We start from the raw sequence: 18288 nt of genomic DNA, 5'->3' as shown, positions 1-18288 counted from the left end.
AAAATTGCGGCCGTGAGTTTTATATTAATGTATAAATAATATTTAAGAAAGTGAGAATATTTTAAATAATACGATACTTACTCTGTTCACATTTAGCAAAGTTCGTAGAAGACTCATTGACATTCCATGTGAGATTATGCCTGCAACTTACCACAGGTTTTCCATTAAGCTTGTAACCGACGTTACAAGTGTAGTAACACTCTTGTTGAACTTCAATGAGTCCTTGTTCACAAGCTTTAGGATGGATCATCCCGTGTTCAGGTTTCTTTAAAGGCGGGCATGTCTGTGCTGGATAGATCAACAAATTAGTGAAAATAATTATAAACATTCACTTACAGTCAGATATATATTTTTACACTCATGAACCAAAACATTTTGACCATTCCTATCTCCACAAATGTACGCATCCCACAGTACCTAGGAGTGATATCACCGACTGACGCAGCATATGTAGTGACAGTACTATAGTGCCTGTTAATCCGTCAGTACGAAGCCCATGAAATGGAGAAAGGGAAGGATCTGATGGACTTTGAACGGGGAATGATTTGCGGCCCTAGGAAGGCGGTTGTCAGCATCCGCAGGCATTGTCGGCTGTTCTAAGGCCGCAGTGTAGGTGTGGCAAGATGGCTTGGTCCGAAGAGGAACTCATAACTACCCAACGTGCTGATACTGAGAGACCACCAGTGATTGACATTTGAGGTGAATGGCGGTTCGCACGCGTAGTCCTGAACAACAAACGGCTCACGATCCCTCATTTACAGGCAGACTACAACCAGGAAGCACAGAGAAACATTTCCGAGCACACCATCCACCGGACGCTCTTTAGGATAAGCCTAAAAAGTAGGCGATCTATTCGTGTGTCCATGTTGACCGATCGTCATCGATTGGCCAACGTGGACTTCCCCCGCCTTCAGTAGCTTGGGAGCACTGTTCCTGGGTATTGGACAACTGAAAAAAAGAGTCGCCTAGTCTGATGAATTAAGGTTCCAGCTGCATCATGCCAATGGACGGGTGCGTATTCGACGGCGGACAGGTAAACGGTTGCCATCAGACTGCACGATTGTAAGAAAACAAGCCAGCGGCTGTTCTATCATGGTTTGGAAGATGTTTTACAGACATCACTGAGTTTCCTCATGCCAATTGAACATACCCTCATCGCCACATTCTACCTCGGCATTGTTTCAGACCAAGTTTTGCCCTATTATATAGTGGTCATGTATCCAGCTAGCACTGGACTCTTTCAGCAAGACTACGTCCTGTGTCTCACAAGGTCCGCATTGTACAGGAATGGTTCAAGGATCATCTCGAAGGATTTCTTATGCTCTCCTGGCTGTCAAATTCTTTTGACATCAATCCCATCGAACATTTGTGGAATGCGGTGGAACGTAGCATTCGCCAGTCCACGCCAGTGACCCTCTCCGTCGCCGAACTCTGGGACATCCTTCTGTTCAGCTGGTCTAAGATACCTGAGGACACCATCCGCGGTCTCGTGGATTTGATGCTATGTCGGGTGAAAGCGGTTATCATGGCGCAAGGCGATTCAAAAGGTTATTAGGTAGATGGTAATGATATTTTGGCTCATGACTGTATACAGGGTGATTCACTACCACTGCGACAAACTTGCAGGAGGTGTAGGGGGGCACAAAGACAAATCGGAATCACATAGCATTGCAGGGTCCGAAATGCCTTTATCATGCGGTAGAGGACGTTGAACGGGAGGTCGCGTGACCAGCGATCCCGCTGGAAGTCAGCATTTGCGAACCGGTTCCCGAGGCAGTAGGATGGACGAGTATTCAAACGTTGAACTGGCCGACATGCACCTCGCGTATGGAGTTGCGGACTGTAACGGGCGCGCCGCTCTGCGCTTGTACCAGGAACGTTTCCCGCACAGGCGTGCTCCTCCCTCATCATACGATTTTCGCACGTGTGCACAGAAGGTTACGTGCGACTGGTTGTTTCACGAGAGGTACCATGAATCGAGAGCGAACGACGAGGACGCCAGACAATGAGGAGAATGTCCTACGTCTTGAAGAAGGCAATCCGAATACGAGTACTCGAGCGATAGGCCAACGATTGGGTATTTCCCAATCCACTGCATGGAGGATACTGACAACAAACCAAATGAGTTCATACCATCTGCAACGCGTCCAATCATTGGAGCCTGCGGATTATCCACTCCGGAGGACTTTTGCTACTTAGTTTCTTCAACAGAGTGCGGCAGACAGCGCATTTTCTGCGTCTGTATTGTTCACGGATGAGGCAAGTTTCACAAGAGAGGGAAACTTCAATCAACATAACGCCCATTTGTGGGCTTTGGAGAACCCCCATGGTACGTGAACACGTGCAACTCAACGCCGTTTCTCTGTCAATGTTTGGGTCGGCATTATTGGAGACCACCTCATTGGACCGAACCTTCTGCCCCCTGGTCTGGACGGTAGGGCCTACTTGATCTTTCTACTGTAAGTCTTGCCCGAACTTATTGAAGAAGCACATGTTCCTCAGTCGTTGCGCCGCTCAATGTGGTTCCAGCATGATGGGGCTTCCCCACATTACACCAGTGACGTCCGCCAGCACCTAAACGTTACATTTGGACAGCATTGGATAGGTCGTGGTGGTCCGGTTCATTGGATTGCTAGATCGCCGGACCTATCATGCCTGGACTTCTTCTGCTGGGGTCAAATGAAGACATTGGTGTACGAGACCCCCCGTTGATTCAGTTGAAGACCTCATCGCTCGCATCTCTGTAGCTGCCGGGGAGAGATTCGAGACACGCCAGGAATCTTCCAGAACGTTAGGGATTCCATGCGGCGGCGCTGTGAAGCCTGTGTGACTGCTTCTGGTCGAACTTTCGAACACCTTTTGTAGCATGGCTTTTTACCAATGTAAAACTTGTCATTAAAATGATTTCTGTTACACTAACGAGTTGCTGTTTCTGTTCTTTTTCTTTGCTTCTTTGTTCACGCGACCTCCCCCATGACGAAGGCATTTCGGACCCTGCAATGCTGTGTGATTCAAATTCGTCTTTGTGCCCCTTACACCTCCTGCAAGTTTGTCGCACTGGTAGTGAATCACCCTGTATATAACCACGCTTTTGTAACGCTCCTGTCCCTGTTGACAGAAATAAATTTTTAGTAGAACCCGTTTGATGCCGAATAAAAACATTGTAAGTATATATACCATATCGCTAACACTGACCACCACCATTCATATTTGCATTACTTTTTGTTACTTCTGCCTGTATTCGTTTGTACTTTGGATTTTCCTGTATGCTTTGTGTGATTATGCAAAACTTGTATCCCGTTGGGGCTAGACAAATAGAAATTAATTGATGTACATGTGGCTCTTTCACTTAATGAACAGAAGGCGAACCAAATATTTCTCAATAAGCGATCCATAACGAGTTCTGATCATTGCCTTAAACTCTCTTTTACATTCTGCAGTTGAAGAGGAATAGAAGGATGCCTGTCAACATGTGGTATTCTTTCTATGTACAAATAAGATTTTAACTGCACAAAAGGATTCCTCAGTTTCTCAAGGTCTCATCCTCCTGCTCCTCGAACACATCAGTAATGACTGTTTTCGAGGAGTTGTTGCTTGTTTCAAAATAAACATAATTCATATGTGTACGGGTATTGTGCCGTTATATTTATAAATTATGGTCTTTTTTGAATTTGACTTTTTTTAAGTGCAGTGTGAGAAACATGAAAGCCATTAGTGTAATAATTTCCACTCTATTTCTCTTTATATTTGTAAATTTATCAATATTTTACTTTTATTCTGTAAATTATAGTTTCTGTTCAAATTTAACTCCATATTTTCTCATTAAAAAGTATTAGACTACTCATCTCCATAATTTAAACAATGCAAGTTGTGCCCCCAATAGTAAGATTTATGTCTTTATTTTGAAAGTTCAAAGAGGGTAGCATTGCAAATTCTGAACCTCAGGGTAGGATTCGTTGGTCCCTAGTAGACTGCAAAAGTACTTAAACTACCTAGAAACCTTCCGTCTGATCAACGATCGCCAGTATGGATACCGTCAGTGTCGACCCACTGGTTCTGGCTTATGTTACCCATTTATGGACTAATTCAATGGAAAGGTTCGGTGAAACACAAGTAGTTGCTCTTGACATCTCAAAGGCTTTTGATCGTGTTTGGCATAAAGGTCTTCTAAACGAGCTTTCATTTTATGGTTTGCCAACTGTTTTTAGTAATTGGTTATCCAGTTTTCTCTCTGATCGCTCACTGAGAGTGATGGTAGACGGCTCTCTGTCTTCTCACCTCTCCACTAATTCCGGTGTCCCCCAGGGTTCACTTCTTTTCCTCTTGTATATTAATGACCTTCTTCCATTGACTGGAAATTCTATCCATAGTTTTGCCGATGATAGCACATTGCATTCCACTTTCCATTTTGAGAAACCTTGTCCTGCTCAATCAGCTTCAACTTCTCGAATATCCGCTACCAGCTCCTTAAATGCCGATGTCCCAGGTAATTCTCCAGTGGGGCAAAGACAACTTAGTTGAATTTAATCCTTCTAGACTCAGTCTTGTCTTATATCTCGCAAAAAGGATTTTCCTGCTCCTATGCTTACCTTTAGTGACACTCCGATTTCTAGGCAAGATGATGATATATGTTTTCTCTTTCGCTCTCGGCGTTACTTTTCTTCCAAACAGCTATTCACTCTGTATAAATCGCAAATCCGCCTTGCCATGGAATATTGTTCCCACATTGGGGTGGTGCCCCCAAAACCTCTCTCAGGCTTCTTGATTCCATTCAGAAGAGGGCAGTTAGGTTAATTGATGATTTATCTCTAACAAAGTCTCTCCACTCGCTGTTTCATAGACGTACTGTTTCTGCTGCATGCCTCTTGTCATTAAAATGATTTCTGTTACACTAACGACTTCCATGGGCACTTTTCTTCTCAATTGGTTTCTATAATTCCAGCTCTCTCTTTCAAAACAGTCCGAACACGTGCCGCCACCAGCCAACATCCATTTACTGTCCAATTTCAAACTCCCAGAACCAACATTTCATCTTCCTCGTTTATTCATTCAACTGCCATTTTCTGGAACAACCTTCCTTCACACGTATTTCCTGAAAATTACAGTCTACAGAAGTTCAAGTCCAATGTCAACAAATATATTCTTTCGTCTTCTCAACCTCCAACCCAAGCACGGTACTAAGTACTATAGGTTCTAATACCTCTCTCGTGTTTGAGGTTTACATAAAAAAAAAAAAAAAAGGTGCACCTGTATATTATATTGTGGTGAGGTGCTGCTGACACCAGTTCCTCAGGTGTGGGATACCATTCTGGTGCTCCACTTTGTAGACCACCCATCCTCTGCAAACCTTCTACTTTTCCTGGGTCTGAGTGGGCCTCTCAGCCCAGTGGGATCCAACCCTTTACTCCCTCCCTACCTTCCTCATAAGGAGGACGCCTTATTTCACCGGCCTCCCTACTTCTTTTTCACTTTTGCTTCCCCTCTTAAACTATCTCCCTTACTCTCACGTTTTTTTACTTTTTTTTTACTTTTTTTTCGTGAGGAAGCTCTGGCGGAGACTAGCCAGAGATCTATGGGCTGCCTGGTTCATCCCCCTGTGGTGGTGGTGGAGGGCAACATGGAGTCCCACTAGGTCCTTGTGCCAAGTAGCCAACAGAATAACACAACAACAACACACTATGCTAGCACAAACCACCACTACAGACGCACGCTTCTGTCATTTACAGAGTTCAGTTAATCTCACAAGATGGCGCAGTTGTGGGGAATCACCAGTGGCGCCTTACCCACCAACATGCCACTGTGGACCCAACAGGAAGAAATGCCCTATGTATATTTTTGGAAATCTGTTTTAAATATAAAAGCAGTCCATTACCCTATTGATACGATGCCGAGGGTCGTGTGATTAGTGCGTAATTAGTAGCAGTATAAGTTACTTTTTGGTTTTACTCTAAACCTTTTTCATTTCTTAAAAACCTGAACAATAAATTCTCTTTAAATATTTTTTCCCTGTTATCCTCTGTAATTCACATTCATGTATTTGATTTTAGCTGTCTACTTTTACTATTGTTATCCAGTTTTATAGGGTATAGGGTATGTTGCTTTTATGATAAAATTGTTCTTGACTTACCAACGCACGAAGGCATCTCTCCCTGCCATTTTCCGTCCTTTCCACATTGAATAGTGTCCCTGTTGCTTGTCTTGTAACCCTTATTGCACTTCAGTCGACATTCTGATTCCGCTTCCACGTTAGTATCCTTTACTTCGATTGTCTGCCCACTGGATGTAGTACACTGAAACTTGCTGTTGGGAGGAATGAATGGTCGCGGACAGGTGAATTCTGAATGAATGAAAAGAAAAAAAGTAAATTTGCGATGAATAAGAACTCATAACACTATATATTATTCACTTTTTAAAAATATCAAAGAAGGTGATAGTTGTAGTGACAGAACAAATTACTTCTTACTCAGGAGTGAAAAAGTTTACGAAATGGAATGTTCGTTAATAAAATATCTTAATTTTAATAATCAAGTATGTACATGACATTGCCAATTTGTGTGATGAACTGAACCGTCGTCCTGGTAAATCTCGAGTCCTGTTCTTATTTTATCGCCTATTCTAAATTATTATAGAATAGTTGCTTTCATATATGGATGTACATACTTGGTTATATTAACTGACTTCTTCAATGTAGTTACATTCTAAAGCCTCTGCAGCTGTTGTTATCCTCCTTCTCGTGTTTTTCATTTGGGATTAATTTTTATACACAGTATATTATTTATTATATTGTATATTGCATTCGTATGACTTTTTATATTGTACTCGTATGGTTTATTATATATTATGCACAGTACAGTGTAACAAATTAAATACATAAATGTTACTTTCTGCTATAATTTGTACTGTCCAATTCTTATACAGTGCCTATAAGCATTAAATAAGGTCCAATATGGAACTATGTTATTATCTTCAGGAGATCTTTAACAGTTTAAAAAGAATATTTAAATGCATCGAATTGGGCGAGGAAAGATCAGGTGTTAACGACATTTCCTTTTGTTCGTCCTTTTTATCCAGGCTTGAACTCAAATATCGAAAAAACCTAAACATTTTAAAGAACAAATCACTAACGTTGACCACAACTGAAGTGGTACGTACTGAACCCTCTACAAAAAAACTTTTAAAATTGTAGTGTTTAAAGACAAGGTATTATAACCATAGAATATTGTTAAAAGCAACTTTTATGGAATGTACTAATGCTCAGGTTTTAATTTTAGACTACATGACGTAGCCCAGTGGTCAGGAGCGAGAGTGCATAGCACGCGTTCCTTGAGTGGACCGGGGTTCACACCCGTGACTACTAAATACGATAAATATTAGTATTGACGATTTATTGTAAACTCTACTGACTTGGTTGTCGTGCCGGAGTATAAACAGACTATTTATTTTATTTACATTTTTCAATTGCAATTACTGAAAATTGCAATATTTCGATTTACCACCACCTTTCCACAAATTGATCACCTATTCTAAAGATTGGCGATGTTGCTGTTATATCCATATAAACTGCAGGAAGAAGACGTTTTCGTTATTTATTATTGTTTTTTTTTTTGAATAATTTCATTGCATAACTGGGCGCTCTGCCATAAAAAATTTTGTTACTAAAAATATAGATTCAGGAACGTAATATGAACAACTTTTCCTCTAAAACTGAATAATATTTTTCTAGGCTTTCTTATCAAGTTTTCAAAATATTTCCTATGATAGTGTAAATGGCATTGTGAGCTATAGGTTGGAGACCCTGCTTTAAATTTGTTCCCCCATTTATCAGATATAAATTACAAACTTTAATGTAATATAAAGTGGGGGAACATAAAAGTGGTAATGAAAAGACGAAATTTTACTTACCCAAACAGGTTCTATAGTCGTGGGACAGTTGATATCCATCTCTGCACGAGCAGTAGTAACCCCCGTTGAAATTGACACACTGTTGGTTGCATCCACCATTGGCTTTTTTGCATTCGTCGATATCTGAAATGCGAGATGATTTCAGTCATGAAATGCTGTTGAGTGAAGCATAGCCGAGATATGTCAACATAATAATGAATTGGTTTATTTTTTTCATCTAGCCCCAGATACCATTTCATGACACCTTTTATTTTTTGCGTTGTTTAACCAAGTAACTCTACATTATCTAATCACATGTATTATATATATTAGATGCATCACATTCAGAAAACAGCGTTCATTTTAAAGGTACATGGGAGAGTGCAACATTGGTTTTGAGGAGAATAGCAAGCTTAGGAATAAGCAGTTTACGCGGAATGATATGAGGAAAAGACACCCCTTCCCCCTTTTAAAAAGAGTAGTAGTGTGATGCCGCACGTATGTGCATTTTCATTTAGATGAGTAAACTAGTCACGCCAAGTCGGAAAAGTAGTACAAATGTGGAAGGCAGAGGGCTTGAACTTGAACTTGGTTGGTCACCATTAATGACTCAGAACTTCTTAGCAGAATAAATGTGTTATAACTGGAGAAATACCTCAAAAAAAAAAAAAAAAAAAAAAAAAGACTGAAATATAGCTTATAATCAAATGCCATCAGTGTATAAGATGGTACCCTGGTTGTGGAACTGCTCACTAGCCCAAGCTTCCATCTCAACCAACTGTGGGCAGCTTGTCATGATGCATATAGAGAGGAAGTGAACTACAGTGGTGGTGTTTTTTTTTTATGTAAACCCCAAACATGAGAGGTATTAGAACCTATAGTACTTGGTACCGTGCTTGAGTTGAAGGTTGAAAAGACGAAAGAAGATATTTGTTGACATTGGACTTGAACTTCTGTAGACTGTAATTTTCAGGAAATACGTATGAAGAAAGGTTGTTCCAGAAAACGGCAGTTGAATTAATAAACGAGGAAGATGAAAAGTTGGTTCTATGAGTTTGAAGTTGGACAGTAAATGGAAGTTGGCTGGTGGCGGCACGTGTTCGGACTGTTTTGAGAGAGAGAGAGAGAGCGGGAATTATAGAAGCCAATTCAGAAGAACAGTGCCCATGGAAATATCTGTAGAAGAGGCATGCAGCAGAAACAGTACGTCTATGAGACAGCGAGTGGAGAGACTCTGTTAGAAATGAAACATTAATTAACCAAACTGCCCTGTTTTGAACGGAATCAAGAAGCCCGAGAGAGGCACCACCCCAGATGTGAGAACACTATTCCATGGTAGGGCGGATTTGTGATTTGTACAGAGTGAACAGCTCTGTACAAATCGCAAATCTGTACAAAGCTTTCGAAGAAAAGTAACGCCAAGAGTGAAAGAGAAAACCAAGTTTTTTAGATGCAGAGGAAGCAATATTTGTAATGTGCTTGTGCCAAGAGATATTAGAAGTCAGGGTAATCCCCAAAAGAGATATATCATTATGGTGGTGGTGTTTAATGTCAAACGATGAATCACGCTGCATAACTCACCCATCTAATGAACACTAGGTTGATGGTCGGTTTGCGTACTAGATGAAAAACTTGAGTTTTCAGGAGAAAAAACGATACAACACTCGTTCGAGACCGATTAACTTGGCTACAGATGGAGAAAAAAAATAAAAAAAATAAAAGTTCCTCACATCCGACAGGAATCACACCTAGGCCTTTTCCACCTGGCGAGTAGAAGACTGTAGATATTATGCTACGCGGAGAAAAGAAATCGTTTCATGTGATTTGATCTGTTAAGTCGTACATGGAACTATGAATTTGGAGCACACTGTTATGTTTCTGCTTTTTGTTAGACCTTGAACAGTTCTTCAGGGTACTTTCTCCTTCGCAATACTGTTGCAGTCATTAAAGACCATGGTATTCATACCAGATATTATTAAATTTGCGTTTCTTTCATTTTTGCTGTTCTCATTCGAACCATCCTCGTATTCTTACTTTCCAGTGTCTCCATGACATGATCACACAGATTAAGATCGGAAATAGAGCGTTGAGGGAATGCTAGCCATACCACACTGCATTTCTGAATGTTAGAAAATCTGTTAGTATTGAAGCGGTTCCTGAAAATAAATCTAGGTGTCTGTAATCTGATATCGCCTTTTTGACACTGTAAAATATATGTGACCATCACCGGTAACAGTGGTTACGATTGTTGTCTTTCCTTGCGATTTTTTTTTTTTTTTTTTTTTTTTTTTGTCCCTGTACTGTGACCAATTATTCTGTCTCGGGAGAAGGTTTTTTTTTTTTTTTTTAAACATTCTTCAACCCGAGAATATCACAAAGCAGGCAAACTGACCTTACAATGCACGCAGTTTACATTCACAATATACTGATGCCTCTTAGCACAAATAGTGATCAGCGAACCCCCGACCGAACTAATGTACGGACAGCATACTACTGCATTATTAATTGGAGTATTAATATGCTATTTAATGTATTAAATATTTTTGGGGATTTTCCCTTGTGCAAGAATAGTCGATCTCATAATTGTCAACACGTATAGTGGTTCTCATATGTTATGAATATTATTTAAATTTTATACAGTAAACTCCCGATATAACGCTTCCACATATAGCGCTATCCCACAATGAACCTTGAACACTTTTCTTCTGGTTTCATTTTAGTAAACTCTCATTATAACACTCTCGCCTATAATGCTTTCCTTAGGGCCAGTCCCTTAGAAAGCGGTATAACTTGGAGTTTACTGTATTAGTGTATCTCCTTTAAGTATCAGTAGTCATCATTATTTCTTATAGGTATAACCCTGTTAACCTGTGAAAGTTGATAATACTTTGTAGGGGGGAACAAACGGCAAAGGTTCGCCAGCTTGACATGCGTCATTAATTTTGAGAAGGTTTAAATAGTCTCCGCAAGAAATACTAAGTGCCTTATGATTATTTTCGTCAGCAGTTGATTTATGAAATCGATTCTGTATGGATACGATTATAATTTTTTTTCCGTTTGTTTCTGCTGAAACTGGTGTAAGAGGCTCATGGCTTGCATTACTTTTCATTTGCAACTAAAATGTCTCTGCAAATCCGTAAGGAATAAACACTGAACTTTAGAAGTTAAAAAAAAAAAACAAAAAGCACGTACACCCTCATCCAAGACCCCCTTGCTTGACCTGTGCTTGAAAAGCCCTTTAGAAGTTGCTACCGTCACAGGAATCGAACTCATACCTTTGGAAACAATTGATATGACAAGAATCATATCAATTATACATTAGAAACAAGCGATAGATATGCAGGCTTGCCTCAGCATTTTAGGGCAGATATGCGTGCACAAACATTTATAATTTAATCTGTTATCGATATTTTTATGACACTTACCTTCGCATGCATAGCTATCCACAGAAGAAGGATAAAATCCATCATTACAGAAGCAGCGAAAACTTCCGTTATTATTTTCACATCCTTGTTGACAGCCACCATTGTTTATGGAACATTCATCGATATCTGAAAGAGGAAATGAGATATACAGTACAATACTTATTAATTAAGCTAAAATAATTAAAGGCTCTTGTCCCACTAAATTATGTTTTGTTTCTTGGATTTGCGCAATGTACAGGGTGTCTACAAATTTCTTTTACAAAACAAAACATTATTGTGTAAATACCGTACATGACACAAACCTGAAGACACAGGTGACACAATATCTTCGAGTTTTTATTCACCAACCGAAAAATGTGTGCGCTGAAATATATGGCAACATAACTGTAATGATGATGGAATTTGGCGCTTTTTGCGCAATGAGTTGTCGAAGGTGTACGGGCCTTTCTTTTTTGGAGAAGTTACCGTCACAGGCATTGTATATCTCGACATGTCGCAGCATCTCCTTATTCTCCAGCTGCTGGATCACAGTCACAGCTGGAGCTCAGTTACATTATAAAGAAGTTAGTGCATACCTGAACATAGTGTTTCCCGTGAAATGGATTCGAAGAGGTGGACCGATTTCGGTTTTGTGGCCTCCACGATTTCTTAATATGGCTCCTTTAGGTTTTGCTCTGTGGGAATTAATGAAAGATCAGGTGTATGTTCTACCCATACCAGGAACTATTATGGAATTTAAACAACGCATTTTTAAAGCAAACGATGCTATGGCACAGATATGTTGTTCCGAATATGGGAGGAGTTGGATTATACGTGCGATACCTGCCAAATAATTAATGGTGTTCGCATCTAACACCTGTAATTAAAATTTCAGGGTATCCTTTATCACACGGATGTGATTTCAGGTTTGTATCATGTACCCTATTAACGTTTTAGTTTTGTAAATGAGATTTGTGAACACCCTATTTATCCATTATAGTACCACTTTTTGTTCGTGTTGAGAACACATTTGTGTTCTCAAGTGCCTATTACTGTACTATAGTATAGTGATAGGCAACTAAAACTTTCCTTGCGGATATCCATGATCTATATGTTACAAACCTTGGCATGTTTTTCCGTCCTCTTCTAAACCGTGTCCATCGAGACAAATACAATGAGCACTACCTGGAGTGTTGATACACGTATCAGAACATCCAAAATTGTCATCGTCACATTCGTCGATATCTGTAAATGGAAGTGAATAGACTCAACCGGTTATGGTTCACATTACTCACTAATGTATAAAAATATTTTTGTCATCAGCTGTCATACTTCTCATCACTTCAAATTATGTGTAGCTGTATAAGTAAACAGCTACACATAATTTTGCAAAAAGGATATTTTTGAATTGCTACTTTTATTTGTGTACCATACGTAAATTATTTTTGAATTGCTATATTTATTTGTATACTGTGACAACGTGCACAGAAATTTATTCCCAAAGAAAGGTTTAATCAGTATCGTGGTTATGAAATAAATGATTGCACTAAAAATGATAATCTGCTGACTATTACTCTGACAGAAACTTCTAATCATGTTCCCTTCAGTCCCAACAGACATCCATTTCAGTTGTGGTCAAATTCTTTTTGTTTAGTAATACGATTTACTTTGAAATAGAAAAGATATTGGCGTGCCACAATATTTTCATATCCGTCGGTAAACTGAGGATTCTGCAACACATTTTTCACTATAACATCGATTCTTAAAATAGGATATAGTTTAAAGCGTATTTATATTTTTATTGGTCAGATTACCCACTTTCTCATTTTTGCTGTTGTTGGTGTTGTTATTAATGCTAGATACTCACATATTTTTAATTTATCTGGGATTTTAATAAATAAATTTTCTGCTTATACTCCGGAACTGCCACATGAGGTCAGAGGAATTTGTAGAATGGAGAATACAAGAACTTCATCGTATTTTGCAGTCATGTGGGCTTGAACCAGGGACATTCAACTCAAAAGCATGTACTACTGCATCCCCCCCCCCGCGTTGACCGCTTGGCTACGTCAGGCGCCTACATTTAAGACTCTGTTCGTAGGTTTGCATGCGTTCATTAAAACTTACAATATTGCCATTGTAAAAAAATAATAATAAATTTTTGTTTATACTCCGAAACGAGTGCAGTAGCACGCGCCACATTGAGTGGACCGGGGTTCAAGCCGTAACTGCTAAATACGATTAATGTTCCTATTAACGTTTTTTGTATCCCGATTCAAGAAACTACTAATTGAACGCATCACCAGGGATGTCTGATTCAAATTACCTTCCACTCAACTTCTGGATTTTAAAAACACAGAGGAAATCATTACCAATATGGAATTACCAACATGGAAATAATGTACAAATGTTAAAGGAAGCAGTTTGCAAATAGTTTGTAAATTTCTGTGCATATATTTCATCATTTTTCTTTTCTCTCATCATTTAATTTTAAAAATGTTCACAATGATATTATAAGTAGTGATGGTTCACGAAATCTTCTGTAAAGAAATGTATAAATAATTCCAATTTATTTATGTCTTTTCTGTTGAACATTACCTGTACAATTTCAGAACTGTATATTTAATGTTATTCGCATCGTTTTTTAAGGGAAGACCTCCTAAAAAGCCATTGGCTTATATGTTCTCCCCCCCCTTTTTGCTGTTATCTCCCAAAAAAAAGTGTAACGTAAAATAGGGATAAATAAATTATTATTATAATTATTATTGTTAGCTCCACTGACCTGGTGGTCGTGCCGGAGTGTAAAGAACGGCATTTTTCTTTTAAATATATAGCAGAAGCTATTCACAAGGTTTACTTGGAACAACTCGGCGCGCCAAAAGTTACGTGCAAATCTCATTTTTGCTACCACTGCTTTGTAGTGTGCCCAAATGTTAAGTGGTCACGCTGTTTCTTTCCGAAAAAAAAAAGTTATCTGCAAATTTACTCCCTTATGTAGTCGTACAAGTACGGCATAACGTCAATTTGTGCGTAGTTTTGAGCAAATTAAGTTTGCTACTAAGTGCATCGATCTCATAAGTGGAGACACTTCCCACGAGTTGCATTTGTGTTGCACTTTAAATAAAAAGCACAGCTTTAATGGAGAAGTATATTGCTATTCTCTGTACTCCAGTTTGGACCCTTTTTTGGGAAGTCCAAACGGTGAGAAAGTAGTGCCATGAGTGAACGACTGAATACCAGTGATGAGAAGCATCTATAATACTCGTGTAAATAACGATGTGTGTATATACCGGATGGCCAGTGCTCAAAACAGAAGGAACTGGAAAGATGCTGGAGAGGCCTTCATCCTGCAGTGGATTGAAATGGCTGATGATGATGATGTATATACCGGGTGGTAATAAAATAAGTTTCCCTATTCTGGAGTCAAAACGATTTTAGAGTTAGCGCTGTGAAAATCGGTGGATACGTCATTTAGGGTATGGGGAAGCGATTTGTAGAAGAAAAAAAATTAGTTCAAATTTTCGCCACCAGGGGAAAACGGCACTGCACATAAGTAAAACTTGTCATTTACTTCAAGACACGCTGCTTACGCAAATGACATCCTGTTAGATAAAAGCAGAAAGGCCAACGCCACCGTCAATAACTATTATGGCTCTTACAAAAAAGGAACTTGCTCGTTTAGTAAAACTGTTCTACCAGAATAATAGTAACGCTAATGCAGCACTACGTGAATATCGGAAACTTAAAGGTTTGCGTAAAGGACCTTTGACGTCAGTGTGGCTTCGAAAACTAATAAAGAAATATGAATCGACCGACGGGAGAGTTAGGTGTAATTCCAGGCAGGGGACGGCCACATATCGGAACGGAGGTAGTGGATGAAGTGGCGGTTGCAATGGTCAGAATGAGAAACACTACCAGTCAGTAGTGCCAGAGGTGTGCCAAGAGACTTGAACCTTCCTTGGTTTACTGTACGTAAAGTACTTCGAATAATTTTACGCTGGTTCTCAAGATTCGCGTAGTAAGGACTAAAGTCTTGTGATCAGCAACAACGAATAGACTTTACCCTACGATTTCTGGCTCATATGGAACTTGACGATACATGGGCTCGAATGAACTTGTGGTCTGATGAGGCACATTTCACTCTTCATGGGGCTGTAAATGCACAAAACTGCCGAATATCTCGTCCATCTGCTGTGCATGAAAGACCACTACAAAGTCCATACGTTACAGTATGGTGTGGATTCATAGAAGAATTTATAATCCAACCGTTTTTTTTTTTTTTTTGAAGAGTCTACACCTCATGGGCTCCGTAAGGTGTACGGTAACTAGTGCACTGTAGTGCGCTCTTCTAAGAGATTCCCGCTCTGCAAGAAAGGCAATGCTTGGAGACCGTAGTGTTCATGCAAGATGGTGCCCCTCTCCATGTTTGTCGACAAGTGAAGGAACTGCTCCGTTCAACATTCGGAAATGATCGCATTATTTCTAGAGACTTTTCGCAGTTCTGGCCAGCCCCCAATCCCACCAGATCTCAATCCCTGTAATTTCTGGCTATTTGGATACCTGAAAGACAGAGTTTACCGTGGCGACATACAGACGCTTGTCGATTTGAAAACAAGCATTAAACAGCATGCAGTCTACATCCCCAATGAGATGCTACGCGAAATTGTGTCGCACGCAGTCCTCCGTTTTCAGAATATCATCTCAAGTGAAGGAAAGCACAAAAAAAAAAAAAATAACTATAGATTTCGGTATAGTTGGGGGCTAAAGCCTCAGGTTATGTAAAGAGTTTAACTAATGTACAAGTTAGTGCAGATGCATCATTTCAGTACATAGCCAACTACTTAAGTAGTTGGCTATGTACTGAAAATATATTGTTACCTATTCTCGGAAACTTCGTGGCCTGACGGCCACGGAATTTCCGAGAATAGGTAATAACAATTTTCTCTACTGGAGAACCGTTGTCTATTCGAGGAAAAGTAACTGTCCCTTTCTTCCTCTCCTACTATCACCTTCCTACATCTTTTTTGCTTTCCTAAGTCTAATATGGATAGTATGAGGATAACAAAGGTCTTTGTCCCATACCATATTTCAAACGGTGCCGTATGAGTGATGGTATCCGCTGAGAATAAGTAACAGTAGTCTTCTCCTATTGTGAAGCATTACTTATTTGAGGTGGTGCAATATCATGGCAACTCGTTGTGAAGGTATATGAGATATAATTAATGATGCTAATTTAAATGATGCAATTGCACTAACTTGTATATTAGTATCTGTAGATTTCTAATTTCTGATATTAAAATCTAATCCTAAGTTGAGTATTCCATCTCATGTTTACAATGCCAATTTCTCCCCAGGTGGCGGAAATTTGAACTAAATTATTTTCTTCTATAAATCGCTTCCCCATACCTTAAATAACATACCCACCAATTTTCACAGCGCTATCTCTAACCGTTTTGACACTAGGGGCTTCCGAATAGGGAAACTTATTTTATAACCACCCGGTATATTCGAGGGGTAGGTTGCAACTTACATACGAGTTGTTACTCGCATGTAAGTTTCATGGTGGTGTAGAAGTTTTTTTCCTTCAACGAATTTAGGAATTCAAGCAGTATTTTTTATTTAACTTTTCGAGGACAACTCGTGGTAAAGTTTCTCCACAATATGAGATCTATTAACTTAGTAGAAAACTTAGTTCAATGCTGTGTAAGGACCTCCACATATTTTTTTTACTCTATGCTGTGTAAGAACCGATGCTGTACCCCGCCTGTACAATAATGTTTTATGGCTCAGTAGCACGACGCTTTTAGCGTCGGTATCTCGAGACAACGTCGCTGAATTCGTTGTCTCGATGTGATGCTACTACGCGAAATAATACGATGTGCTTTTAATATTATGTCAAATATGAGTTGAAGCTCCAAAATATGGTACTCATTGCTCTAAATGTACGTACTACAAGAGCACCACTCATTTTTAATCTAACATGTTACAAAACACAGTTAATAATTTATCCATTATTTACAGAATGCAACGTAGACTTTTAGAAAATTTGGAGCGATGATAGACAGGACGACAGTCGCAAACTTTGGTGGTTAAACCCTTAAAAGTGTCAAGAATAGTAATTTACAGGTTATTGCAATAACCATGTCCTCCATAATAATTTAGTGGTTTCACCAATTGTTACTCGTTTGGAGAGGTCTGGGGTCGATTCCCGTAATCGACTGGACGAATTTCTAAAGGCTTCTTCAGTCGGGCCTGTAGTTAGTTGATCTCAGATGGAAGGAGAGTAGGGCCCCCTCATGAGTTATTTTGGGTTTTTCAGCTCGTACAACATGCAGATCGGCCTTGAACACATGTGCTTCTACAGACATAGTACACTTATTCGGATATAAGAAATGCTGGGGAGCCGTTAACATAATAATAATTATTATTATTATCACAACAACATCAGGAGACAAAATTCAAATGATCAATTTAACGGCAGCGGAGCTGTCGCTCATATACATATCGCTTGTTTGTTTGTAAAACTGTCTTCATGGCCAATTTGCATGTTGTGTGGGCCGAAAACCCCAGAATAATTCAAGGAGAAAACTCATTTTGTTAACTCTTGTAGAAAAGTGTAATTTATTACGCCATCAGTCCCTCAAATAGAATGAGAGCTGGTTTGGTACGGAGTTGGGGATGATCGTACTTTCCATTAGACATCTGAATTGTATGTTGATTTGGCCTCTCAGTTTTTGTGTATGATGATTATCATTCACGAAAATAGAGGTGTATTTCTTTTCAGAATCAATATAATTGATTCTGAAAAAGAAATATCATATTTGTTACTCTTTCGCAAAAGATTTTCTCATAGTAGTCCATCGAATATGTTTACTTTATATTTGAACTTTTATTGTTGTGAATTAACTTTTGGCCAATTAATTAAAAGTCACGCTGTTAATGCATTCTCACAGTTTTTGTACTTTTTAAAAAAAAATATGAAAACCCCAAACAAGAAAGATAT

At 39.2% G+C, this 18288-nt stretch overlaps 1 protein-coding gene across 1 annotated transcript in view; it reads right to left on the bottom strand.

Annotated features, from left to right (window-relative positions):
• The window catches only part of LOC150090792 (uncharacterized), a 79177-nt gene that overhangs the window by 25131 nt on the left and 35758 nt on the right, over window positions 1-18288 (bottom strand). The window contains exons 12-16 of the mRNA XM_090372451.1: window positions 12408-12530; window positions 11307-11432; window positions 7903-8025; window positions 6128-6337; window positions 82-288 (exon numbers count right to left, since the gene is read on the bottom strand). Coding sequence (XP_090228577.1) covers window positions 82-288; window positions 6128-6337; window positions 7903-8025; window positions 11307-11432; window positions 12408-12530 — 789 coding nt within the window. The remainder of the gene's footprint in view (window positions 1-81; window positions 289-6127; window positions 6338-7902; window positions 8026-11306; window positions 11433-12407; window positions 12531-18288) is intronic.

Source organism: Mastigoproctus giganteus, chromosome 1, assembly GCF_048544385.1.
Source record: "Mastigoproctus giganteus isolate SK-2022 chromosome 1, ASM4854438v1, whole genome shotgun sequence".
In the NCBI taxonomy this organism is placed as follows: domain Eukaryota; kingdom Metazoa; phylum Arthropoda; class Arachnida; order Uropygi; family Thelyphonidae; genus Mastigoproctus; species Mastigoproctus giganteus.
The sequence above is the reverse complement of the archived record's forward strand: the minus strand, read 5'-3'. Positions and strand labels throughout refer to the sequence as shown.